This window comes from Dasypus novemcinctus, chromosome X (assembly GCF_030445035.2).
Source record: "Dasypus novemcinctus isolate mDasNov1 chromosome X, mDasNov1.1.hap2, whole genome shotgun sequence".
Taxonomy (NCBI): domain Eukaryota; kingdom Metazoa; phylum Chordata; class Mammalia; order Cingulata; family Dasypodidae; genus Dasypus; species Dasypus novemcinctus.
In genome coordinates this window covers 13,536,301-13,563,331 of record NC_080704.1, presented here as the reverse complement: position 1 = coordinate 13,563,331, position 27,031 = coordinate 13,536,301, and the positions used below count along the sequence as shown (strand labels likewise).

Here is a 27,031-nt window from a genome sequence, read left to right as displayed (position 1 = left end):
TATCGTTGCCGATCTCAAAAAGATGGACAGCACTTTATTTAGACGAACAAAAGTAAGGTTTAACAGAAAGGGAACCTTAAGCAAATGCATAGTTATACATTTTCTTTTTGCCATCAATACCAATTCCCTCTAAAATACTTTGTGACCAAATCTGCAATTTCCAAGTAAAACTAAAATTTAAGAGTTTTTCAGCCTCAGAAAAATGAAAGTTCGCAAAAAAAAAAACTGTTGTATAATGTAAACAACTAAAAAATGTGTTTATTGCTAACAAATAACGGCAACTTCTACTCTTATTTGAAACAGCCTCAAGTATGTCCACTTTCATGACCCCACTGTCTTGTTAGTTCTTCACCTGCAATCTAGAGTGCAAAGCTGGATGAGAAACTGTTCTTACAGAAGTCAAGAGTTTTAATAAATTGCCCTGGGATTCTTGGTGCTGTAGTGTGCCTCACAGGCAGCAACATAAGCAGACTCTGGGAAGAAGTCGTCATGGTATTCTGCTAAAAACCTGAAAAAAAGAAAAAAAAAAAAGGTCCCAGTGATTATCTTACCAAGGACTAAATGCCATTTGGCCAAATATTAACTTCCAACTAACATTTCAACTCTTTTTGTCATTAGGATGAAAGAAATGAATATAATCTTGATTTGTATATACTGATTACTTTGATTGCACATATCTGGCTTCCATGGTAATTAATATTTCATCTAAATCCTTTCATTATCATCAGGTGTACTGAACCTTGATTACATAAATGTTTTTTTTTTTTTTCATTCAAAACATTTTTTTTTTATTATTATTATTTTTTATTTTTAATTTTTTTATTTTTTATTGACTTTGTAATAATATTACATTAAAAATATATATGTGAGGTCCCATTCAACCCCACCCCCCCACCCCCCCTCTCCGCCCCCCCCAACAACACTTGTTCCCATCATCATGACACATCCATTGGATTTGGTAAGTACATCTTTGGGCACCTCTGCACCTCATATACATTGGTTCACATCATGGCCCATACTCTCCTCTATTCCATCATGTAGGCCCTGTGAGGATTTACAGTGTCCGGTGATTACCTCTGAAGCACCATCCAGGGCAGCTCCATGTCCCGAAGACGCCTCCACCTCTCATCTCTTCCTGCCTTTCCCCATACCCTTTGTCCATTATGTCCACTTTTCCCAATCCAATGCCACCTCTTCTATGTGGACACTGGATTGGTTGTGTCCATTGCACCTTTATGTCAAGAGGAGGCTCAGATTCCACCTGGATGCTGGATGCAATCCTCCCAATAAATGTTTTTTTTGTGGGAAAAAACCCCTCAGTTATTATGTCTACATTTTCCTGTGTTTAAAATACACTATAAAAAAGGACAAATTATAAACTTAATGATGTCACTTAAGAAATTCACAATCCTAATGTGGGTTAAGTTAAACCAAAATTGAATGGAACAACTAGTACTATCATTTTGTATCCTAATATGCCATGCCAAGATTCTACAGTGCCAACTTAACAGTACCAAAACTCATATAAAGAAGACTAACTTATGTCTAAAGATGGATGTCAAAATGTGGTTGGTCCTTCAAGAGTCTGCAATATCCAGATGATATTCTGACACTGAAATTTCAACTGATTTTGCCATGGAGCTAAAATATTCTCTCAAACATGCAATATTAATTAATTGGGTAAATGGTTTTAGGTTTGTTTCCCAGGCTACTTCCATCATGACCAAATTGTTCCTAAAAATTAAGGACAAACCTCTGCAATACCTTCCCTCAGTAAAAACTGAGTTAAAATTCATTCAAAAGCTAAGTCTTTTTCTTCTTTGATTGTACCCTTTCTAGAGTGATTATTGTCTACTGTCTCCATAGTTGACTTCTTTTGATACCTCAAAAAAATTTCTTAGATCTTTCAAAGTTGCTTCCGAAACCCTAAATTCTGTATTTTGTACCTGACATACGTTAAAATCAGCAGGCTTTTCTGTTCTAAGTTAGAGGTGTCTCTTTACATTTTCTTGTACTATCTGATTTCAGTTTACAAAATTCTATGCCAAATAGGTTGCTGTTTTTTGTTTTATTTTGTTTTTGAGGGAGAAGTATGTGGTATTCTTTAATCTGTTTCCAATAAAATGTTCTGAAATCTAATTCCATTCATGGATACTTTATTAATGCTTATATGGAAGTATCTTTTAGAACTACAAGACCAATTCCTCTGGCTGTGGTGCTGTCCATTCTGTGTAAATCCTACTCAATTAGGTCTTATAGGGTAGGGGCTTGACAAGAGGAAAAAAGTACCCATTAAGGAGAAAGAAAAACAAGGTTAGATACATAGGGTGAGACGGACGATGCCAAGGAGAGGAACTGGTTAAAAGACATCTGGGATGGGAGAGCTGAAGAAAGTTGTACCAAAGGTCTAACCCAGGCTGGGACACATAGCTTGGGCCAGAGGGAAGAGCCTCATGTCACCAAGACTAGAAAGGCAGCAGGCAGAGATGGAGGCCCTGAGGACAGAGGACAGCTGGGCAAAGAGGAGTGATTCATACAAGGAGGTTTGCTACGAAAAGCAGGAGGCAGAGATGGCTTAGAGGAATGTGAATGCAGGTGCTTACAAGATGGCAGATCCTCTGAGAAAGAGGAAGTTGTTAAGTCAGCACTAACTGAGTGATGATGGTAGCAGTAGGAGAAAGTGAATTTCATTCATAACAGGGAGATAAAAGAGGGAACTTTGGGGGAGTGGATGTAGCTCAAGTGGTTGAGCACCTGCTTCCCACGTATGAGGTTCCAGGTTCACTCCCCAGTACCTATTTAAAAAAAAAAAAGGGAACTTGTGGTCACTATTCAGGATAACTGTTGGCTAAAAGTACCAAATTACTTTTTATTAAAAAAACAAAACAATTTTTATACAAACCTATGCCATTGGGAGGTAAGGGAATACAGAACAGCAAAATTCTGAAACCTAGTAAGAAGCAAAACTATAAAACCTAAAAACTGGTGGAGGCATCTTCGGGACATGGAGCTGCCCTGGATGGTGCTTCAGAGGTAATCACCGGACATTGTAAATCCTCACAGGGCCTACATGATGGAATAGAGGAGAGTATGGGCCATGATGTGAACCAATGTATATGAGGTGCAGAGGTGCCCAAAGATGTACTTACCAAATCCAATGGATGTGTCATGATGATGGGAACGAGTGTTGTTGGGGGGGGGAGAGGGGGGGTGGGGGGGTGGGGTTGAATGGGACCTCACATATATATTTTTAATGTAATATTATTACAAAGTCAATAAAAAATAAAAAAATTAAAAAAAAAAAAAAAAAAAAACCTAAAAACTAATTACAAGTTCTAGTAATTAAACAAGGTCCTAGAATATTAAATGAAGTGTCATAACTTTAGTAGAGGTGCTTTAAGATTAACACACATCCCCAAGAAAAAAACTGAGACCAGTTCCCAAAATGGATACATAGAAGTACTTAAAAGAATATAATTTCACCTTCTTGGAAATCATACATGGGAAGCAGATTTGGCTCAACTGATAGAGCATCCAGCTACCATATGGGAGATCCAGGGTTCAAACCCAGGACCTCCTGACCTATGTAGTGAGCTGGCCCATGCGCAGTGCTAATGCGCACAAGGAGTGCCGTGCGCATAGGGAAATTCCACACGCAAGGAGCATGCCCCTCAAGGAGAGCCGCCCCATGTGAAAAAAGTGCAGCCTGCCCAGGAGTGGCACTGCACACATGGAGAGCTGACGCAACAAAAAAGAGACACAGATTCCTGGTGCCGCAGACAAAGAACACACAGCAAATGGACACAGAGCAGACAACAGGGGTGGGGGTGGGGTGCGGGCGGGGAAGGGGAGAGAGGTAAATAAAAAATAAATCTTTAAAAAAATACAAGAAAAACTAAAACAAGTTACATGTAAATTTCCATAGACACTGTAAACAGCTGCATAAATCTTAAAATTCACTAGCAAAAATACAATACAAACATGCTCTGGTCTACATTCTATCTGCAGGGATTATATCAGAACACAAAGGCTGTCAAACTGTGTGAATATCACGTTATTACAAAACTGAAAAGCCAAGGATATGTACCCATATAAACCAAGTAACACTGTCCTTCCCTGTCTGTCCTCATGTTGAATAAGAGCTAGGATACTTTTGTCATGAGAAATACTAAAATCTATAGGGGCAAAAATTTTGCAAAATGTGTTTGGAGAAAATAGGACACTGCAATTTGCAAGAGGCACAATGAAAACAAGTATCCTCCTATATAGCAATTATTTACGTAAGTTTTACTTTAAGAACCTGGTGAGTATTGAAAACAGGGTCCTTAAATGGTTAAGTTATAAGGCATCTATGAATTGTGACATAATCCTATCATATAATTACAATGACTGGCTTTGTCATGTGAAGAAAGCGATACTTTTCTCTGACTTAATGTCAGAACATACTGGTGGACACTTATCTTAAAAATCAATGCCAAAATCTACCCATGAAATAATAATACTGAAGTTAATTTATATATATGCAACAAGAGTCCAATACTTAAGGTACTCCCAAATAAAAAATGTAAAACTAAGTATTAATCCCAATTATTTCTACTCTAGAAAATTTTCTGTTGCACAGTTACCCAACTGGATTCTTCCAGTGACTTAAAAAATTCCTCTCAGGGCTAAAGAGACCCATGGGAGTTAAGGTCATGGCCGATGGGGTTAACTACCAGGGCAGATGGCCCCTCTTTGGAAATGGTGTTTATGTGTGATGAATCTCGACTCAGATGGGATCTCCCTTCATAAGACTTTCATGCTAATGTGCTGGAGGTGCAGTTAATGTTGGGGTTTAAGATATATTTAGGGGATTTGAATCTCTGGACTGACAATGTGATAGCCAGATCCTGAGCCTCAACAGACTCCAGCACCTACAATCTGATTTATTGGACTTACCACACTCAGCTAAGATGGAGGTGAAGAAGGACAACCACCACACCATGGAGCCTAGAGTGATTACAACTGAAAATGGGAGGATTGCATCCAGCATCCAGGTGGAATCTGAGCCTCCTCTTGACATAAAGGTGCAATGGACACAACCAATCCAGTGTCCACATAGAAGAGGTGGCATTGGATTGGGAAAAGTGGACATAATGGACAAAGGGTATGGGGAAAGGCAGGAAGAGATGAGAGGTGGAGGCGTCTTCGGGACATGGAGCTGCCCTGGATGGTGCTTCAGAGGTAATCACCGGACATTGTAAATCCTCACAGGGCCTACATGATGGAATAGAGGAGAGTATGGGCCATGATGTGAACCAATGTATATGAGGTGCAGAGGTGCCCAGAGATGTACTTACCAAATCCAATGGATGTGTCATGATGATGGGAACGAGTGTTGTTGGGGGGGGGGGGGAGAGGGGGGGTGGGGGGGTGGGGTTGAATGGGACCTCACATATATATTTTTAATGTAATATTATTACAAAGTCAATAAAAAATAAAAAAATTAATTAAAAAAAAAAAATTCCTCTCAGTACAATGAAAGCCCTTGACTTAGAAACCAGATAAATTATGGGGGAAAGAATACCAAAAACACCCCTCCATTACAATTACGGTTAGAAGCAACCATACTTAGGATAACACTGCTACTTTTAAAATATCACAGAGCTACCTTCCACATTTGTTAAACAGGATTAGAAAAGTCACATATAAAACAGCAGAGGCACTTTTTGATGAATTAATACAAATACCTCAGAAAGAGATCAAAGTGCTTCAGTAAAGCCTTCAGATTCTTCTCAGAAAAGGACATCTTTCCAAGGATTTCTGGAAGCTTGACTGAATTTAAAAAAAGAGGCAAAACAATTTATAATCGTTAGAATCTGACAATGGATAGGACATGTTCAAGGATGATCTATTCCCTTTTCATTCTTATTGGAACCAACAGTGACACCCACAACAAAACAAAAGCAAAAATTCTTAGCAATCAAAGAATGTAGTAGTACAAATATTCAAAACCCAATTTGTGGAAGCGGATGTGGCTCAACTGATAGAGTGTCCATCTACCATATAGGAGGTCCACGGTTTGGTACCCAGGGCCTCCTGGCCCGTGTGGTGAGCTGGCCCACACACAGAGCTGCCATGGGCAAGGAGTGCCTGCCATGCAGGGGTGCCCCCCCCGCACAAGGAGTGTGCCCTGCAAGGAGAGCCACCCTGTGTGAAAAAAGTGCAGCCCGCCCAGGAGTGGTGCCACACACATGGAGACCTGACACAGCAAGATGACACAACGAAGAGAGAGACAGATTCCTGGTACTGCCTGAGAAGAATGTAAGCGGACCCAGAAAAACACACAGCAAATGGACACAGAAAGCAGACAATGGGGGAGGGGGTAGAAAAATAAATCTTAAAAAAAAAAACATCAAAAAAATCCAATTTGTATAAATTGAAGAGGTCAATTTTCATTGAATTTTCTTAGACCCCAAAATTTCCATATTAGTTAGATACAGTCAAAACCACAAGATGTACATGAGTTAATGAGTGTTAAAAACACAACACAACAAACAATACATTGAGGAAAGCAGGACCCAGTTTCTTACCGAACAAGCGCAGCAGATGTTGTGACCCATAAATGTAGGAGGGTGGAGGTGGCTGGTCACTCGGGGGGTAATTGTCAGGCATGAGTTTCCAGGAGAGGACCTGGAAAAAGCACCGATTGAATGCTTTTGCTATTTACTTCTTAACACTCCATTACCTACGACCTCAATATCTGGAATCCTTGCAGGAGCACATGGGATTGAACATTCTTGGGCTGGCAGACAGACATCACTAATCAAGTGCCATGTTTCCAACCCCAGGCTTACAATCTCTCTGCTCCTCAGGAGAACTTCACAGATGGGTCAGGAAATGGGAGGAAATTGGTAACAACAATTCTATTAGTTTGCCCCTTACTTTGTAATGATGCACTTTCTGTGTCTAAGGACACAGAACAGCATGGTGTGTTACACTTAAAGAGGATCAAGTTACAAAATAGTTAAGTGCAATACTTGTGAAAAATATATACACAAGGATGTGTATAATTACTAGGCAAACGCACAAACTGCCAAGGTGGTTCCATATGACTCCATGCTAGAGGTCCTAGCTTCAGCCCTTCTCCTCATCAACTCAATACTCTTACATAGACTCCCCCATTCCCATCCTTCTGTGCTGTGAGAGCTCTGGGGCAGGGATACAGTGTCAGCATCTTTACATCATCTACCATACTTACTCCAGTGCACACAGCTGAAGTTCAGGAACTGCTTTGAAAGTAATACTCAAAGTGAACACACAGAAATTTGCTATCATCAGATGCAATGAATCACACACACATGTGCAAAAGCAGATCATTTGGCTAGTTAGCAAGTGAGTCTACTTCACTCAGTCTTGCATTTCAATAGTTTATAAGCTTTTGTTTATCAAAGATACATTTTATGCGGAAAAACTATAGGCTTATAGTGAAGGAATTCTCAAAGGAGGTATACATGGGTATCACCTATAGTTCTTAAATGGAAATATACATGTACAGACCCTCTCCTTATCAGTGGTGCATGGGATTGGTATTGGGAGAAAGAGCCATGGTGAACTGGATGCACAGCCCTGGTTAAGAAACACTGACGATTATGATGTTGGTGGTGGACTTGGCCCAGTGGTTAGGGCATCCGTCTACCACAGGGGAGGTCCGTGGTTCAAACCCCGGGCCTCCTTGACCCGTGTGGAGCTGGCCCATGTGCAGTGCTGATGTGCGCAAGGAGTGGCCTGCCACGCAGGGGTGTCCCCCGCGTAGGGGAGCCCCACGCGCAAGGAGTGAGCCCCGGAAGGAGAGCTGCCCATCGCGAAAGAAAGTGCAGCCTGCCCAGGAATGGTGCCGCACACACACAGAGCTGACACAACAAGATCACGCAACAAAAAGAAACACAGATTCCTGTGCCGCTGACAACAACAGAAGCGGACAAAGATGACACAGCAGATAGACACAGAGAACAGACAACCAGGGTGGGCAGGGGGGAGAAATAAATAAATAAATAAATCTTAAAAAAAAAAAACAAAACATTCATGTAGAGGCACTTAATGTGGGAATTCACTAAGGTCCCAGGAGTCACTGTGAAGGGCCTTCTAAACACCTGGTTTTACCAAAAATTCTACTTTTCACTACAGCTTGCAGCTATGCCTATAACCACCAGATGGCAAGCTCGCACAGCTGCCCATACTGGGACCAGCCATTGAACGTTCAGATGCCTTTTTAAAGAAACATGACTCCCCATAAATAATAAACCTTGCTGTGCCTTGTCTGAAAAAAAAAGGGAATGTTAGGGACTGCTTGTACTGGGAATTTCCTAATCTCCGTCTAGTATCATCAGAACACAATTGAGCTTTCTAGCTTCTACATCAGGGGTCAGCTGCTACCACCGCCTCCCCCCACGCTCCCCCACCTGCTGCCCAAATACTTCCTGAAGTCTGAGCACTAAAAATGTTTTTTTCCTTTTTTAATGGTTAGAAAAAACCCAAAAGAATATTTCATGACAGTTAAGAATCAGATGACATATGCTTACTACTGTTCCAGAATGGATTTTTACTGGCACTTAGCAATGACAATCCATTTATGTATCATCCTGCTGTTTCCCTGCTACAATAGAACATTTGAGTACTCCTGAAAGACAGACTGTATGGGACACAAAGCTGAAAATAGTTACTATCTGGTCCTTTACAGAGTCTGCCAATCCGTTTCTCATGATCAAATAAACACTCTGCCTAGAAAACTATCTTGTCAGATCCTACCCATCTTATAGAAACAACTACATCCTCGCTCCTATGTGAAATTTACAGAATTTCCCAATGGAAGAAGACATCTTCTGAACCGCTGAACACACCCACCCGCAGCACTTAACTGGTTCTTACAGTTTTAAAATTTGAATGAACCAAGAGATTACACTGATACAAAATGATACTGGTTTACTTTTTTGATATAATTTTTTGGATCTTTGGAGATACACATGTCATCTTCCCAACTAAATTAGAATTCAAAAATCCAAGGGGGTTGGGGTCATAGATAGATGGCTAGTCCCCCAATTACTTTTGTGCAACAAACAGCCCCAGGAAGGGTAAGTGACTTGCCCCAAGTCCTGCATGGAGGATGCCCGCCAGTGAGAGCCAGAACTTGCTGTCAACCCTGCTCATCCACCACACCCCCTGGACTTTGAGCAGTCTGTTTGCCCCATTAAGCTCTCTGCTTTGTTTTCCTCTTGTACTCCTTGCTCTCAGGCAGAGCTCTTTCTTCCCAATAGGAGGATACAACCCCAACTGGAGAGCCTATACAGGGTCAGAACCAAACCCTAGGCCCCACTCCTCTGTGTCACCATCCTTGACCCAGCATGCTAGGCTAGCCCCACAGGGTTCCAGGCCCCTTGGGCCAAGGACTGTGTTGAAGGGAAGAGAGAAAATCTACTTAAAACTTTAACCCCTGCCTTACCACCTACAGATGCACACTATCAAGTACACAGTTATTTACTGAACAAAATGCTCAAAACTGTACTTTTGCTATCTATTAAAAAGATTACATTTCTAATAAAGGCTGTATGGTTATGCAATAACACAAACGGTCTGGATTCCTCTAGATTGTTTCAAATAAGCAAATGCTCCAATAAGAAACTGGGAAGAATATGTTATAAAGCAAAGACTAAAGGCATCGGTAAGACAGATGTGCCATGTATTACCCTGGGACCCTGGGCATATTTCACAACATCATGAGTCTCAGTTTCCTCATCTATAAAATGGAACCTGGCAAGGTCACTGTTCTCAAGGATTAGAGGTAATTTGGGTTACATATCTGGCACAATATGTGGCATATGGTATGTCTGCAAAAGAGACAACTAGTAGTACTACTGCTAATCATAAAGGAGAAAAAAAAATCTAAAGAAGAGGTGAGCAAAGGGCATTCACAGGCCAAACCTACCCATCCAGTGCCTGTTTTGTTCTATCCCACAAGAATGATTTTTCTATTCCTAAACGGTTGGGGGAAAGAATAATATTAACAAACACATGAAAATTTTGCAACATTGAAATTTCAGTGTCCATAAATAAAGCTTTATGGGAACCCAGCACTCCCATTCATTTACATCAGGGGTTTTTAACCTTTCCTGTTCCACGAACCTCTTTCCCAGCCAGGTGAAATGAATACACTCGTAAGGGAAGGAGATGCTAGATTTCATTTAGAGGTCAGAGGACATAAATGTTGAATTTCTTCAATTCAGGCTCATAGACCCCCTAATTTACATACTGCTTATGGTGCTTTTTGGAATTGAGCAATCTTGACCTTATGGTCTAAAAAGCCTAAAACATTTATCCTCTGGCCTACTGCGGAAAGTTTGCCAACACCTGTTCTCCAATATGAAAATAATGACATTTCAATGATTGCACTTATTCAAAATGAAAGATGATTACAAGTGTAGGGCTGAAACCCTAACAATTTTCTCATTTTAGAAACCAAAAACACAATGTTAAATATAATCACAGGAACGAGTTTGTTAATACTTATAGCAAAAACAACATTATACTTCAACAAACCTTTATTTCCTCCTACAGAACTTAAGCAACTACAAAATGGTTAAGGAATTATTGGGGATGAACATCAACACTAACTCTTTACCTCATTTATTTCATTATTTCTTCTCCCTTCAAAGCCAGCAAACACGGCACTCCCTTCCTTGTTAGGAGTCAGAGGAATAGGTGATGACGATCTGCTATGTACAGGAGTCTCTTTAAAAGAAAAACATTATTATTCACCTGTGAATTATATAGCTACTAAATTAAAGACTGCTGTCAGGACCAATATAAACTGCAGAGCACAAACCTAAAACTGGTTTGCAGAAATTTTAAATTTTTAACAGTATTTTTCCATCATAAAAAATCGTATATAGAATGTTATACAGGGGGGGAAAAGGAATGAAGTACTGATTCATGCTACAACATTATGCTAATCAAGAGAAGCCAGATACAAAAGGACAAGTATTATATAATTCCACTTTTAGGACAATATGAGAAGAGGCAAATCCAGAGAGACAGAAAGTAGATTAGTGGCTGCATAGAGCTGGGGAAAGGCTAATGGGTACAGATCTCTTTTTTGGGGTATTGAAAATGTTCTAGAATTGACAGTTATATAACTATACAAATAATAAAATTCTCTGAATTGTATTATTTAAATGGGTGAACTTCTTGGTATGTGGATTATATCTCAATAAAACTGTTTAAAAAAAGATAGCCCCTGACTTTTTTAGTACTTGTTTATTCAAAGGGCATTTTTAAAGGTATGCCTTTTTTTTTTTTTAGCTCTTCCCTGCTGAACCTCCCCAATCTTCTTTCAATCAACAAATACTTATTAAGCACCTATAACTCTGTGCCAAAGGCTGAGCTGGAGATGGAGGTGAAACCACCACCAAGCCAGTCCTTTCTCTCCATGAACTCATGAGTCAGGGACAAAATTTACACAAGTGAACAGGCTATTCAACAGAGCACACCACTGTTAGGAAAGCTTTGGGAGTTTAAAAGAGGCTTCCTGGCTAGGATGACCTTTTTGCACTAAAGGGTAGAACCATGTAACACTGAGCACCATATATTTTATTTGTGCACATGGTCCTAAATGTAAAGTGGAAAAACAGTAATGACAGGGATTAATTAGTACAGGTTAATCAGCCATATTTCAATTAAATTGGGAAAATACCTGATTAACGTGTATCAAGATAGCTGAGGTAAGTATCTGAAGTAACTGTATCCAATTTAATGGCATTTATTGTTTTAGCATAAATGGGTTTTTAATTTTGAGGTTCAGGAATATACTACATTTCTTTCCATTGAAAAGGACAGTTAATTACTTTTTTGACTTACAAAAATTTGTCCATGAGGAGCTTTTCAGGGATATTTAGCCTTGTGGGGTATGTCACCCCTTGATTCTTAGCCCTACCTGGGCACTATGAGGTTTTGCTTTCTAAAAATTGTGAACTTGGTTTTGAAGGACTTGATAACAACAGGCTCTGTGTCTATAAGGCTTTGAGATAGAAGACCCACACTTCCAGGAGAAGACCCAATTGGCTCCTCTCTCTAGGAGTGAGAGTAGGTAGGAACCACCACCTAACAGGGCCTTATCCAGTACTTCCTAGAGCAGGGGCTCTTAACCTGTTTTGTTCCATGGACCCCTTTGCCAGTCAGGTGAAAACCATGGACCCTTTATTAAGTTCACACTATACTGTGTTATTTAAGAAATATATCACACCTGCACCAACATGTCCCCACAAGAAGAGTGATTTTTTGAATTTCAATTCAAGCTCATGGATCCCTTAAGAACCCCAGTCCTAGAGACTTTCTTCTGCCCTCTCAATGAGCATTTGGGAAGTCCTGATTCCTCCAGTTAAAACACTGCCTTCAGGTCTCACACACCCTACCTGCTCCCTCCCCATTTCCTGACCAGTACTGACTGTGGCTTTTGAGTGTGTGGACCGTATTTTGGCCTAAACCCAGAAGTAAAGTATTGCACAGCTTAAGCAGGCCATGCTGGCTGATGGGGCATCTGGGGGACATACCAGAATACGTAAATCCCTTCATCCTCTTTTGGGGAAAAGATGCAAATTAGGCTTACAGTTAGCATTAGGGATGGCAAATTGTCTGGGTCCATATCCAGCAAAGGTGACCAAAGAACCACACGGGATGGACTCTGCAACAAGACTTCCCGGATTCAAATCCCAACTCCACCTCTGATGCAGAACCCCGGGCAAGGCACACAAGCTTGCTGTTCAAGGTAATGCACCTCTCCTCTACCACATAGAACTGCTGTGACAATTAAATGAGGTAACAATGTACATAAAGCTCTCAGATCAGGGAAACTGCTCCTGGTAAACACTCCAACACAAAGATGGATGAGAGCCCATAAGCGGTACGAAAGCACCCCCAAGATCCAGTCCTGGCCTACTCTGGATGTGTCACACAGCCTCATCTCCTCTGTATGTCAGAAACAACAACACAAGATCTTCCACATGTTCATGAGGAGATACAATTGAAATCAGAGTGAAAGCACTTTGTAAATTAAAAAGGGCAAAGCAAAAATATTTCTTCAGTCTAGTATTAGTTAACATTCTTCTATTACTCTCCTGTTTAAGAACTGAGTTTCTCCTGCCCATAGGTCAAATATAAGCTTCCTTGGGATACTACTCTATTGCCTTCCAGCAGTCAGTCCCACTTCACCTGACTCCATTTCTCAGCATTTCCAAACACAGGCCCCTTATCAAAGTTGGTCTTTCAAACCCTGCTTCCTAGAATGCTCTTCCACTCCAATCCAAGTCTTGAACTTCTCCCAACACCTAGTCACAAATCCTTTTCCTTCATGAAGTCTACCTTAGTCCATGGGTCAGCAAAGTAGGGTCTGGGGGCAAATCTGACCCATTGTCTGGCTTTTGAAAAGAAAGTTTTATTGGAACACAATCACTGGTATTCATTTATGCATTGTCTATAGATCCTTTTGTGCTTCAACAACAGAGCTGAGTCATTGCGACAGAAACCATATGGCCTGCATATTCAAAATATTTACTATCTGGTCCTTTACAGAAAAAGCTTGCCAACTCTTAGCCTAGTCCATCAGTCTATATACTGAACTGTAATTTTCAATTCTGAACATCTTAAGAATTATATATATAAATGAATTAGTCTCTAATTCATTTTATCTTGATATATTTTGACTTCCCCAATTAGCTCTCTAATAGGGAGCCAAAATGTCTTCTATTTATCTTTGAAAACTATAATTCTAGGCAAACACAAATTAATGGTTATTGACTTGAAATTCTGATTTAGACTAATATAAAATTGGAGAATTTGGAAGATAGGAAATAGTTCATTCCTTTATACCTTTTACAAAGTTATAAACTGAATATTACTGGCTTATAAGTTTTATATTATAGCAAACAAATCTTACACATATTTTGCAAATAATAGTAAACACATAACGTATCTACTTTTTCAAAAAGTAACAGCTCAAAATCAAGGTGAGCAAATATGATGGAGTCTGGCTGAGGCTGAGATGACATAAAAAGGGACAATGGGGATCTGATCATTCTCACTTTATTTCAGAAGGGAACTCTCAAATCAAAATTTAGAATGAACATTGAGACATTACAAAAAAGAATGCCAAATGACCTATTAAGAATAAAATCCATTAAGGGGTGCTCATTTTGAAATAATCATAAGAATTTTCTACATAAAACAAAAGATTCTAATAATTTAGCTTGCTCAAAAGAATCAACAGACTGATGGTTAAAATAAAGCCTGGGGGAATGATGTGGTTCAAGAAGTTGGGTGCCCACCTCCCATATGGGAGGTTCCAGGTTCAGTTTCTGACGCCTTCTAAAGAAGATGAGCTGACAAGTGGACACAATGAGCAGAGACAACAAGCAGAAACAGTGAGCAGATAGACAAGGGAGCTGTTTGGGGGGAGGGAGGAAAAAAATTGGAACAGTCAAATCCTGGCTCCACCATTTCTTCACTATGTGTGACCTTGCCCAGCCCAATTACCTCATCTTTCTATGATTCAGTTTCCTCTTCTGCAAAGTGGGGACATAACAGTACTTTGGGCATATTAGGAGACTCACAGACATTGGACATGCACAAACATAAACTGAACACAGTGCCTAGCAGAGTAAACAGAAAAGAGAGGTCAGCCCTCTGTGGCATAGTTTTCCCAAAACCCATAGGAAACCTACTCTTTTCCAGGTGCAGGAACAGCTTGGGCATGGTGGCAGATGAGTCTGGATGCCGGCGCTTGGGCTGAGGTGATGCACTACTCTCAGAAAGCCTGTCACAGCTGGAGGTATGACGTGTAGACCGCCTCAGAGACTGTAATGCTTCTGGCTCAGCTTTGCGCCTTTTGGGTGTGGCTGGTTCGCCTGTGGTAGGCTGACTCTCAGTGGATTGTGGAGTGGACGGATTCAACAAAGGTGGGCTTGGAGACAGCTCCTCCTGGTTCCTGTGAAGTAGAGGGGTGAGCTTACACACAAAGCCATATCCACAGAGCTTCTGCAAAACATGGAAGTGTTATTCAGTGACTTCCTTAAGATAGAACAGGAAACAAACGACTCTAGGAGAATTATAAATCTGTAACTCAAGTAAGTACCATGACAAATATTTTCTTAATATAGATTAACTAAATATATAAAGTCATAGCAATTCTCTCAATTTCCCTAAGAGGTACATAGCTTTAAGACCGTGATGCCCACTTTATATTTCTTAGAACAGTGGTTCTTAATTGGGCACCATTTTGCCTTGTGAGGGGACAGCCAACAATACCTGCAAATAATTTTGGTTGTCACAACTGGGGAGGTATTACAAGCATCTAGAGGGCAGAGTCCAGGTTTGCTGCTAAACATCCTACAATGTAGAGGACCACCACAAAGAATTACACAGTCCAAAAATGTCAAGAGTCCAGGTTGAGAAACTCTGGCCCAGAGAATAAGAGATTAATATACAATTTCATGAAAATGTAACTACTGGTAGAACTAGGAAAAAACCCCACAAGCATCAAGGGAGCTTTGTTCAGCACACAGGCGTCCTCCCTGGACATTCAGAACCTCAAGGTTGGAAATACGGCATGTGGACCTCAAAACAGGTCCCTAGTGGTTCCTACAGGTCTATACCTGAGGTGAAACCAACTGTGGAAAGGAAAGAGACAGAGAAACCAAATCCAAGAAGGGCTGAGAAGACTGTCATAAAGCAGACAGTGGACCACGAGAGACAGCGCCTTGAAGGGAAGGGAGAAGGGGAGAGAGGAGAAAGGTGGCCAACACAAGGTGCAGTGTGTAGCGAGTGGCAAGTTACTAGTACCTTGGAGAAAACACTTTGGTCAAGGGGTAGGGGCAAAATAAAGCCAGATGGTTAGGGGATAGACAGACAGATAGACAGACATACAGATAAATAGATAGATAGATGAGAGTAGAGTGAGAGTGATAGGACAGTAGCTTATCAGCGATGAAGGGTAAAAACAAGTTCGGGGACTCCCCTTACCACCCAAACAGCAGCAATTTAAGCATGCTCGTTCACTAAGGGAAGAAAGTGGTGATGTGTCAAGAGGGAGGGAACTAACCTTTACTGAAGGCCAACTGTGGCTGGCTCTTTATCAACAGTCTCACTTAACGAAACCAACTGTGGAGGCATATTCATTCCATTGTGCAGATGCAGGAGGAGGAGGCTGAGAAGTAACCTCCCAAGTCCTACCAATAGTAAGTGAGGGAGCTAAATTCAAACCTACAACATCTGCCTGTATTCTCTTCACCCTACCTCACTATTTTCAGGAAGATGGGGATGGCTGTTCAGAATCCAACCTAAATTCTCTACATTAGTCTTCAGTTGGTAAATCTTTCAGAGCCATTTAAAAGGAAATGAAGACTTAGCATACCTTAGAAAGAAGAAAATCGTAAGTATTGATACCTATCAATCTTTTACCTTACTCCATACATGTTTGCACCATAGCATTAGATTAAAATCTTCAAAAAAAAATAATGTAATTGTATGACTGCTAAAGTCTGATGGTCAGACTGCAGGCTTTCTAACTTACCTGGTTGTGTTTGTGGCACTTTCCTTAATTGGAAGGAAAAATTTTGACGAAGTCACCTTTTTATACTGAGCTTGTTCATATGGATAGAGCAAAACCAATGGGAGACTGTAATCAAAGGTTATTCTTAATCCATCAACCATCTCCTTACAAAGGTCAACGCTAGCAGAAATAAGAGGAAAAGATTAGCAATGCATAACTAGTAATAGTTATGTACCTTTCAAAATTTCACAATGAAGTACAGTTGTAGTAAGATACAGTTTCAAACTTAAACACACTATATATTACACACATGTAAAGAACAAAATGAATGTGTCAAGGCTAAGAGTTAAAACAGGGAAATACAGCTACAACATAAAGTGCAGAAGGTGCACTAGTAATTTCAATTTACCATACTCAACACAAATACATTACATGCCAAGTGAAGAGTCCATGTAGGATGTATTCCAGGTGACAAAGCTACAATCCCTGAACTGAAGGGCAGCTGACCTCAATGAATTCTTAGTATCTGTTTTAACTCTAATAATCTACTTTTCTGATTCTACTTCAGGTAGGCTGTACATACAAAGCAGCATATTAGGACGATTACTCTGAATGTAATAAAGAGCTGTTTGAAAAACAAGCTTTGATAAAATTCTCCTCACCCACTTTAGTGCTTCTCAGGATAAAGCTATAGCCCTAAATAATATCACTTACAACCTGGTCTCAGGCCTGAGATAGTAGACACTTTAATGCATCCAGACCAGATAGCTAAATATTTATTATTTCGAAAAAGGGAAAACACTTTGAAAAGTGAGAAGAGCTTCTAGTATCATCAAATTGTATCTTCCAGATCTACCTGTGACAGCATCTGGTTTTTAAACAATTAAACTAGAATGCTTTCCTCAAGAAGAACATGAAGTTATTAAGGTCAAGGTTACAGGTTGTAGTCACAAGAAAATAACCCTGGCCTATCTCAAAAATTCATGCACATAGTTACAAGGATGGGGGACAGAGAGCTAAACGATTAGCAAAAATCCATTACTACAACTATAGAGGAAAATGGCTTTAGAATAAATTTGATGAGAGAGACTCAGGGCCTAACTGGGAAAAAAAAACTCAAAAAAGATCAACTGAAGGATATAAAACAAGAACTGAATATAATAAAAAGGCAAACCACATCTTAAATGGGAAGGCGTATCCAAAGTACAATCCTCCCCCAAAAGCACTATATATGTTAATATGATTTCGACAAGAGTCTCTGTCTCTGAGATTTGAGGGGTCAAGTGGACACGATTATTTTAAAGTTCTTAAGGAAGAATAAATGTCCAAAGATAACCAAGGAAATCATGAAAGAGAGGACTTTTCATTACCAGTAATCAAAGATGAAAAGACTCGCCTCAGAGGAATTTAAGAGTCCCATGAGGAGGTATTTTAATTCATTGGGAAATGATCATATGGTTTTCAATAAATTGTGCTGGCATAATTGACTATCCAGATTAATAAAAACAAATTCGCTTCTATATCACACATATGAAAGTAAATTACAAATGAATAATGATTTAAATGATTTAAAGATGAAAGAAAATTGAACCTAAAAGAGAACATAAGAGAAAGCCCAGATGCTGATAAAGAAAAAAGAACCACACATTTTCCTATAGGAAAGGATTAAAATTGTGGTTATTAAGATTTGCCACAGCCTTTGGGAAAAAATATGCCAGTGCTATTTATAACAACATATTTATTTGATCCACGAATCACACCCACATCTGGCCTTCCAATAGAAAAATGATTGACTAAATGGAGCGTCAGCAAACCATTTCTGTAAAGGGCCAGATAATAAATATTTTAGACTTTGTGGGCCATATAGTTTCTGTGGAAACTCCTCAACTCTGCACTTATAGTGAAAGCAGCCACAAATAACATGTAAGCAAATGGCTGTGTTCCCATAAAACTTTACAAAAATAGGCAGCAGACAGGATTTGGCCCATGGGGCACAGTTTGCCATTACCTCAATTAAACCATAGGACAGCCATACCATGGAATATTATAATGAAAAACTACATAGAGATCCATACAATGAATTTGAGAGTTTTCATTGCCCTGTTAAACAAGTTGCAAACAAATATAGTAGAAACCTATTTTCAAAAAAGTGATGTGATAATATATGTATATTTAAAACACCCTACACTTCTAATTATATGATTGTGGAAAAAGGTATGAAAAACTCTACTCCAGGCTGTTTTTAGTTACTAAGGGGGAGGGGGGAGACAAAATTTTAAAAAAACTACACAAAAGACAAAGTAAAATAAAGAAAAAAAATATTGCATAATATTAAATGAAGACAGAAAATACCATTTTATCTTGTATTTTATATATATATATATATATACTGAATATAAAGACTACAAAGTGTCAAAGGCAAATGAAAACTTATATTTTGGTTTGTCTACAGGACAGACCTATGCATAATCTTTAAGATTTCTGTTACTTATAAATAGTGTCTATAATACAGTTATTAAAAAAAAAAAAACAACCATTGACAGTGTGGGCAGTTTTCTAACACAGATCAGGTTAAGCATGCTCTTAGGTTTTGGTTTGGTGCACTTAGGAAAAGAGTAAACTCTCTAAGCCCAAGTTTTCTCATGTATAAAATAAAGAGCAGTGAGTCTAAATTACTCCCAAAGTCTCTTGTAACTGGATATACTTTCTAATCCTCCATTCTCTGAGCTCATGAGCTAAAAGATGAAAATATGGAAAATGATGAGAATTTGTAAAATGAATTCAAAATAAATGAAATGGAGAAAACTGCCACCTGTTTAACTGAAGTCACTTCTCAAATATGCTGAGAACCACAAAATGCAAAACATCCTGTACTTACTTCTTCTCTGCTGGGATATAGTGTACATTCATGTTGGCGTGAGACATGGTGTGATGGTGACGAGGCCTTTCATTGGCTGAAAAGGCTGCATTGATAGCAAAATGCTTCACATAGGATTCCAAAATAGTTATGATGTTGGTTTGGCATGGCAATTTCACTAACTGGCAAAACAACAAAAACAGATGTGATGTATACGTATCATCTAAACCATTTACGCCAAGAAAAAGTGGCTATGTCTACACCAACTTTTAAACTCAATGATAAAAGTCAATTCTGTTCAAGTAGAAGCTCTCAGAGAAGTATGTCCTGATATTCTTTGATTTTTGTTTCCTATTGATTGTTAGTATTAAGTTTTCAAATAAATGGAAGCAGTGGTTCTCAATCTTAGCAACCCATTAGAATGACCTGGGAACTTCTAAAACATACCCACTGCTGGCCCACACCTCAGATCACTTAAGTCATAATCTCTTGGTAGAAGCACAGGCATCAGGATTTTAGAAAGCTTCCTAGAGGATTCTAATAGGTGGCCAGGGCTGAGAACTGTTAGCTTTAATCAGCACAACAGAGTACTTTAAAACTTGCAATTGCAAAATATGGCTGACAGCTCTACAACAAGCCTATCTTTTAGAAGTTCTTCTTGTTATACCCGTTTCCTCCTGTTAATGTAGTAACAATCATCTTCAAGCTTTTTCTTCAGAACTTCGGGGATATCTATAGTTATTGTTCTTTCTTCCATTTCTCTTTTTGTGTGCAGCTCTAGTTCTTCTTTCTGCAACATCATAATTCCATTTTTAACAATTTATCACAGTAGAAGAGTCTATACCCAAAGAAATACTAACAAAATGCCTAGTTTGACACAAACCCAGTGAAGCCTCAACACCTACAATACTAATTATACCATATGTTGTATTGAAAGGCACATTAAGGACCAAAAGTTAACTTGAAGGCAATAAGCATATTTCAAATGATTATTTTTCTTTTCCCTGTTTATGAATGGGTTTTACATTAACTTTGGAGGCAAACAGAATCTTCTGGTAAGATTCTGAGATACCCCAGTTAAAAATTAATAATTATAAAAATAAAGTTCAAGACTTCATTGGAAAGAAAGGGGCAACATTACAACCTATAGACACAGCTTCTGGGTACAAAAAGCCAATGAAAGTACTCAGGGTAACTATAAATAAGTGGTGCTTTTCCTTAAATGTCAAGTAAAAATTTATATTATCTAGGAAAAAATGTATTTTTTAGAAAATTATTTACCACTAAAGTATATACTACAAAGAAAGTGTTTTTACAAAAACTTTATACCACTTCAGTCTTTTCTTCAATATCACTTTCTTCACTTCTTATTCCCGCATCTGTTTCTTCACTACTGTCAGCAGAGGAACTGCTTATTGCTATACAAAACAAAAACAGCAGGCAAACCTGCATTATATACTTCCCTAACCCTTACACTGACAAATCTTTAGATATAGTTTACATCCTACTGGTAGTAATAAACTGCAATCCTATATAAACTTCAAATGCTGAAAACGCTGTTATCCTTAAAATAGGAATTTAACCTTATAAATATACCAATTTCAATGGATGCAAATTTCACACAAGCTAATGATCTGTATATATTCAGTCAACAAGATTCTCTGGTTCTGTTATATTCCGAAGTTGGGCCAAGGCCCAGGAGGTACCAAGGTGAACACATAAGAATGTACCTGTGAGGTGTTATAAGACACTGGCTGTGAAGGCAATAGCAATGAACAGGACTCTGATGAGATCTTAGAATAATACTGAGTACTACTTGAAAAGTCAAAGACTGAGGGGGGGATGGGGCACAATTGTTACACATAATGAGCTTAAGAAGTTTCCTTTCCTATAAATTCACTGAATCCTCCCATCAGCCCTGACATCAAAAGACAAGGTGAAAGTTCTTTAGTCAAACAAACTGAAGTCTAGCCACTCACAGTTTTCAGCATTTTCATCTTTTTCTTCAATGGGGAGGCTTTTTAAGACACAGTCAACACCAGGCAACCTACAGCGCTTCTTCTTTCTTCCTTTTCTTCTCCTTCAAAAGATAAATAAAACTTGAGATTGACTGCTAAGCGTCTTGAGATCAAATACAAGCTACAATATACTTCTTAAATGAAAAATAAACTTTAGAATAAAATTGTAATCTACATTTCAAAATATTATACAATAACTATTCTGAATCTGCTGCATTTACAACAAAATAGAAATACTTGTTATCTACATTTCAGAGTGTAAAATTACTTAGTAAGCCATATTTATACCACTTTATTAATTATATATAAACAATTCTAAACACAAATACAATTATTTGTAACTTTTTCAGGTTCTTACAGGCGAGCTACAGCTTTTCTTGCCAATTTACGCTGTAATCTTCGGTTTTCATCTGTGTCAGGAAGCACATGATCTTCAGCTGCCCACCTGTCCCAGCTAATCAAACAAAAAAGGGAAACAAAGTAAAATTTAGTATTTAAGTTTGATCTTGAAATAAATTCTAAAAGTATGGTCACAGGAACAGAAGTGTCCCAGAATTACTTACGTGTTAGGAAATTATTTAAATATTTTAAAATAAAAAACAGGATGCAAATAAACTAAAAAAGTTACTCAATCCAGTAGAAAAGACTGAAGTTCCTAGAATTACCCACAGAGAATCCAATTAACATCGAGTTAAAAAGGCTCATTCCTTAGTAAAGGGAAGCTTGATAACAAAGCAAAAACAGGAAATGAAAGTTTTCAAGTGTTTCTAAAACTTAAAAGAAACTTGCAATGCCTCTTCACTGCAAAGATGATCAATATTCAGTTTGCTTTAACAAGTACACTCACCTTCTGTTCCAACCATTAAAATGGATCAGATATTCAGGGATCTTTCTTCCTTTTTCGTCTTTCCCAACAATAACATCGACAATCTGAAACCAGGAAAAATTGCTCACAAATGATAGACCATATAGAATATCGGAAGCGAAATCAGGAAAACTAGTTCATAGTGCTTTTTTTCAAAAACAGGAAAGCATTCTCTCCTTTTTTAGACTGAGAGCTGGGTTGAAACATTTTCAATTCCATTTTTTTTTCCCTGAGTGGATGCCTCAAAATAGGAAGCATCCGTCCAACGTCCCCTTGATTGGTCTCTGAGTTCGAGACGGGGTGAAGCTTCTGTAGCCATTGGTCGGTGAAACTGTCATTGAGGAGAGTCCGGGCCAGAGAAGAGAACTGCATCTCTGCGGCGTCTGGGAGTTGTAGTCCCCGGTCAGGAAATTCCTCCATACCCCCTAAACCCTGAAGTGTCTCCAGAACGACGCTCGAGGGAAAACGATGCCCCCTTAACCCCTGGGGAGAAGTAGAGTCGGGGATGGTGAGGAGGGAAAAGGGAGAGACCAGAGACAGGGGCTGCAGATAAAGGGTCCGTGTGGAACACACACAGCCCAGGGGTCGTGGGGGGACCCCGAGGGACAGTGCCGCCTAGGTATCCAAAGACGCACCCGAGGCCGCACTTTGCCCGGCCGCCAGCGACTTCGCCCATATGACCGGAGTGTCTGGGGCCAGCTCCACCCCCTAGGCACTGAGCCGCTCATTTCTTAGTCCTCTGGAGAGAGTTGCATTCTCCCTCCCTCCTGGAATACCCGAGTAGCTGCAGGGTGGGATTGAGCTCCCCTGGCCTGAGGTGAACGGGCCCGGGGCGCCTTTCGACTCAAGCCTGCCTCAGACCCCTTAAATCTTTCGAGGAATAAACAGGCAAGGGCTGAAAAGCACGGAGGGGCGAAGGCAAGGGGCCTCATTGCCCTCGAAGTAGAAGCACGGCCTACGGGACAGGTCACGCTCAGTCACGTCTGGGGTGCCAAGACGGGATGTCGCGAATAAGCGGCCAGCGCGGGACAGCCGGTGTCAGGACCTGAGTCCGTCGGTCACGGCGTCCCAGAGGCGGCCCTCGCGCTAGGACGCGCAGGACGAGGAGCGAGTTAAAGCGCAGGGCCAGGCCCACCGGCTACAGGCCTGCCCGACGCGTGCCCCGCGCTGGCGTCCCGTGCGAAAACCGACGCCGCGCTCCCGGCGTCGCAACACCTCACGCGCGAGGCCCCCGACGGCGCGTGCGCAGCCCCGCGCGCCGAGCGGAAGCGGAAACGGAAGCGCCCCGTCCCCGACTCCCGCAGGCGGGGCCCCGCGAGCGCCCCCTGCCGCCCCCTGCCCCGCGCAGGCTGAGGAGCGCGGGGAGCTGGCGCCCCCGCCTCGCGCTACCCGCGCGCGCGGCGCCCCAGGGGCCGCCGCCCGCGCCCGCCTCCAGGCCCCGGCCCCGCCCGCGCCTCCTCCCCGCCCGGCCCGCGGCGGCACCTTGGCATCGTACAGCACTCGCGCCTTGGTGGGGTCCGGCTCGAAGCACAGCACTTTCTCCCCCGAGTGGAATTGGAATTTCATGCCCTCCCTCGAGCTCATCTGCTCATCGTGGCGGAGGGAGCGAGTCCAGGCCGGGCGGGGCGCAGCGCGGTGGGGGCGGGGAGGGTGGGGGCGGGGAGGTGCGGCGCCGCGGCCCGGGGACAGCGGAGGGGGCGGGGCCGTGGCGCCGCTCCCGCCGCCCCTCCCCCGGCCCCCTCGGCCCCGCCCCCTCCCGCCCCACGCCGCCCCACGCCACCGCGGGGGCCTCGGACCGGCCGGGCGCGCGCTCACGGCCCTTCCCGCCCCCAGGTCCCCGGCGGGAGCGCGCCCTACCCGCACGTTCCCACCGGGGGTCCGGGACGCGGTGCGGGCGAGGAGCGCGACCCCCAGACGAAGTCGTCCCGCAATCGTCCCCACCCCTCTGGACGGACAGGCAGTGACGCGGGGTGCGGGAAAGTCCCCGCGTCTGCCAGACCGCGCCTACGTGCGCGCGCGGGCACCACGCAGGGCACGCTCTCCCCGCCCGGGGGCGCGCTCTCTACACGCGGGGACCGCGACCCCTCCTGCAGGGCGGCGCTCTCTCCGCCCGGGGGCGCGCTAACCACATGCTGGGCCCGCCCGGCTTCCTCCCGGGGGCGCGCTCCCCAGACCTCGGGGCCCTCTCTCCCGTCCCGGGGGCGAGCTCTCCGCTCCCCGTGGACGCGCGCTCTCCACCGAGGGCGCGCTCTCTGCGGCCCGGGGAAGGCGCCTTTGCGCGCTGGCTGGCGGGGCCGCGCGGCGAGGGTGCAGAACGGCCCCCGTCCTCCAAGAGCACCCCGGCAAGCGCCCTGGCGAGCCAGGCAGACCCGGAGCGAAACGCACGCGCAGCCACCTCCGCTTTAGCAGAGCCGCGCGCCGCCGGGAGTCGGGGCGCGCGGAGGACGCGCAGCTGAGTGGGGTCGAGGCGCGCAGTTGTTTGGGGCGCAGGAGAGGTGCCTTCCAAGCAGTGACGAGAGAACGCCGGCGCCCAAGCAGACCCAGAGGCCCTAGTGCTGGGCGCAGGCGGTGGGAGGCGAGGCGGGCGGCTCCTTCCCAGGTCCTTCACATCTTAGGGCTCAGCGTCCCGCAGTTTCACATTCCCAGGCGCCGAAGGTCTCTATCTTCTCCGGTAGCTTGACAACTCCCTAAAGGCGGGAAGCACTGCTGAGGCCAGCACTAGCACCGCGCCTGCACATTTAGGGCATGCTCAGGAACTGAGATGGACGAATGACAAGTGACTGGAGACTCCTCTGGAAGGGCAAACAGTCTTTGGACAGCGTGCAAAGTGGATGCAGGCAGGCTGGCAAGCCAGCTTCGAGGCTGACCTACGGCCCTAGCTGATCATTGCATTTGTAGTGAACTGCCAGTTCATCCTCTGCTCTTTCTCGCCTCCGGAAAATGCACTTGCCTTCCCTTCCCTACTTCCCCTTCAACGGCTTCCTGGTAAGCATCCGACACTTCTCCGCTTGATCATTACCAGGAGAAAACGCTCAGGCCTCCCAAGAGCGGGTCAGATACCCCTCCCGTATTCCCTCCCAGCCCTCCACTTACCCTTTTCTTGCATTACTCCTCTGTGGTAGAATTGCTTATTTGCAAAATGCCTCATTAACATGGGAAACGCCTGGAAGCTGGACGGTCTCATCTAGTACATTCGTTGTATACTCATGCCATATAATAAATACTTTTTAAATGATTGAATGAACAAATTACAGATTTATGAAATAGAATCCACCAACCTCAGAGACCAATTGGTGATGAAAGGGAAAGAGGAATCTTGGAAGATACCAGGGTGTTTTTGCCCAAGGAGTTAGGTGACTGATTTGGTAGTTCCGTTGGCCAGAAGAAGGGTTATGGGAGGAGGGACAGGTTGGAGGAAAGTGGCCAAATAATGACATGTGTCTGAGGTAATACACTGGAGAAGCCAGGACTGAAACAGTGAATCCTCCCCAGGGCCTCTGGCAAGAGTGATGATTTATCTGCGATGAGGAAAAGAGGCGAATGGCTGGGGGAGCTCTGGGCCTCAGGTAATTTGTTAGTAATGTGTAACCTTAATTGCAGTAATAGATAGCCTATTTGTTCTTGCCCAGAGATGGAAAGTTCTGCTCCAGGCTCCCTTCAGCAACAAGATTTTAGATGATTTCTTTTGTGTCTCTTTGTCATTGAGTATGTCTTCCCCTGCCCCCATCCTCCTCAAAAGCTCCAGAAGTGCAAAAGACTTCAGGAGCCTAAAAGCCACACATCCCACAAATGGTAGTACCTTTGCAGCCCTCCTCCGGATTAGGATCCCCATCTGGAATTCAGGTGGCATATCGGTTCCCTCTCACCCCTGCCTGCCACATTCGGAGAGGGCAGCAGTGTAAAGTTAACAGAGCCCCCTCTCTGGGATCCAGTCCTGCGCTTGTCACTTCCTAGCTTGTGACATGGACAGTCATTAGCCTCTGTTTCCTCACATTTGAAATGAAGCTAATAGTGGTCCCTACCTCAGGAGGTCGTTTGCGCATTATCTATTCAATATCCATGACTGGCACATCATAAATGCTCATTAAACGTTTACTGTTCACAGTTGCCATGTCTCATTCATTTCTCTTGTCCCCATTTCCATTCATTCAACAAATATTTGAGTCTCCTTGTGTGCTAGACGCACAGATATATATGTAAAACAAGCCACAGCAATTTATAATTTTTGTTAAAGTCTGTTTGGGCAACAAAGTAGTTCCAAATCCGGGAGGAACGTAAGGAACTCCATCGCCGGAGGGGAAGGGGAAGCTTAAAATAAGGCAAAGACGGAAGCAAGTGAGGACTATTTTCTGATTGGCTTGCAAAGTGAGGTCTATTTTCTGATTGGCTCGCTAAGTGAGGACTATTTCCTGATTGGTTCGCTGAGCTGCATTGCCTTATGGGGCGATTTCCAGGGCCAAGCCCTACCCTCAGGGGTTTATTCCTGGTTGGCCCAGGTGAAAGCTCCATCTTCCAGGCCCACAGGCATCTCCCAAGATTCCATCTTGCTGCTCTGGTAAGGGATTGGTCCGATGTAAAAGGCCTCCTCCATTATTATTATTATTTAAACAGTTTTAGTTACACACTAGCTTATCCATCCAGATATTTTATTTTAACCTGTACTTTACTCCTGGCCTCAAGGGGGACACACATAGAGGAGACACAAAATGCTTACTTCT

General features: G+C 42.4%; 1 protein-coding gene across 4 annotated transcripts; it reads right to left on the bottom strand.

Moving 5' to 3' along the window:
- Positions 1-24,299, bottom strand: MSL3 (MSL complex subunit 3). Of its 4 annotated transcripts, none has more exons than XM_071213151.1 (13): positions 24,171-24,299; positions 22,296-22,378; positions 21,807-21,902; positions 21,410-21,510; positions 20,760-20,848; positions 20,098-20,220; positions 19,452-19,612; positions 16,595-16,753; positions 14,748-15,010; positions 10,655-10,764; positions 6,573-6,672; positions 5,730-5,814; positions 1-508 (listed from the first exon to the last, which is right to left on the bottom strand). In XM_071213151.1, exons 6-13 carry the CDS (start codon positions 20,185-20,187, stop codon positions 409-411), a joined length of 1,068 nt encoding a protein of 355 aa, XP_071069252.1. In that variant the 5' UTR covers positions 20,188-20,220; positions 20,760-20,848; positions 21,410-21,510; positions 21,807-21,902; positions 22,296-22,378; positions 24,171-24,299; the 3' UTR covers positions 1-408. The 4 variants fall into 4 exon arrangements, with proteins under 4 accessions (XP_071069252.1, XP_058148130.1, XP_058148129.1 ...); XM_058292147.2 differs by lacking the exon at positions 24,171-24,299 and adding an exon at positions 23,796-23,957; XM_058292146.2 differs by lacking the exon at positions 24,171-24,299 and adding an exon at positions 22,949-23,101.
- Between the last annotated feature and the right edge of the window lie 2,732 nt (positions 24,300-27,031).

Excerpts from the sequence above, each read along its gene's own strand:
- MSL3 (XM_058292147.2), bottom strand. The coding sequence starts at position 23,897 with ATGAGCTCGAGGGAGGGCATGAAATTCCAATTCCACTCGGGGGAGAAA. Across the intron at positions 22,379-23,795 it reads GAGTGCTGTACGATGCCAAG|ATTGTCGATGTTATTGTTGG; the intron begins GTGCCGCCGCGG and ends TCCTGGTTTCAG. Across the intron at positions 19,613-20,097 it reads ACATTAACAGGAGGAAACGG|TTAGTGAAATTGCCATGCCA; the intron begins GTATAACAAGAA and ends TTGTTTTGCCAG.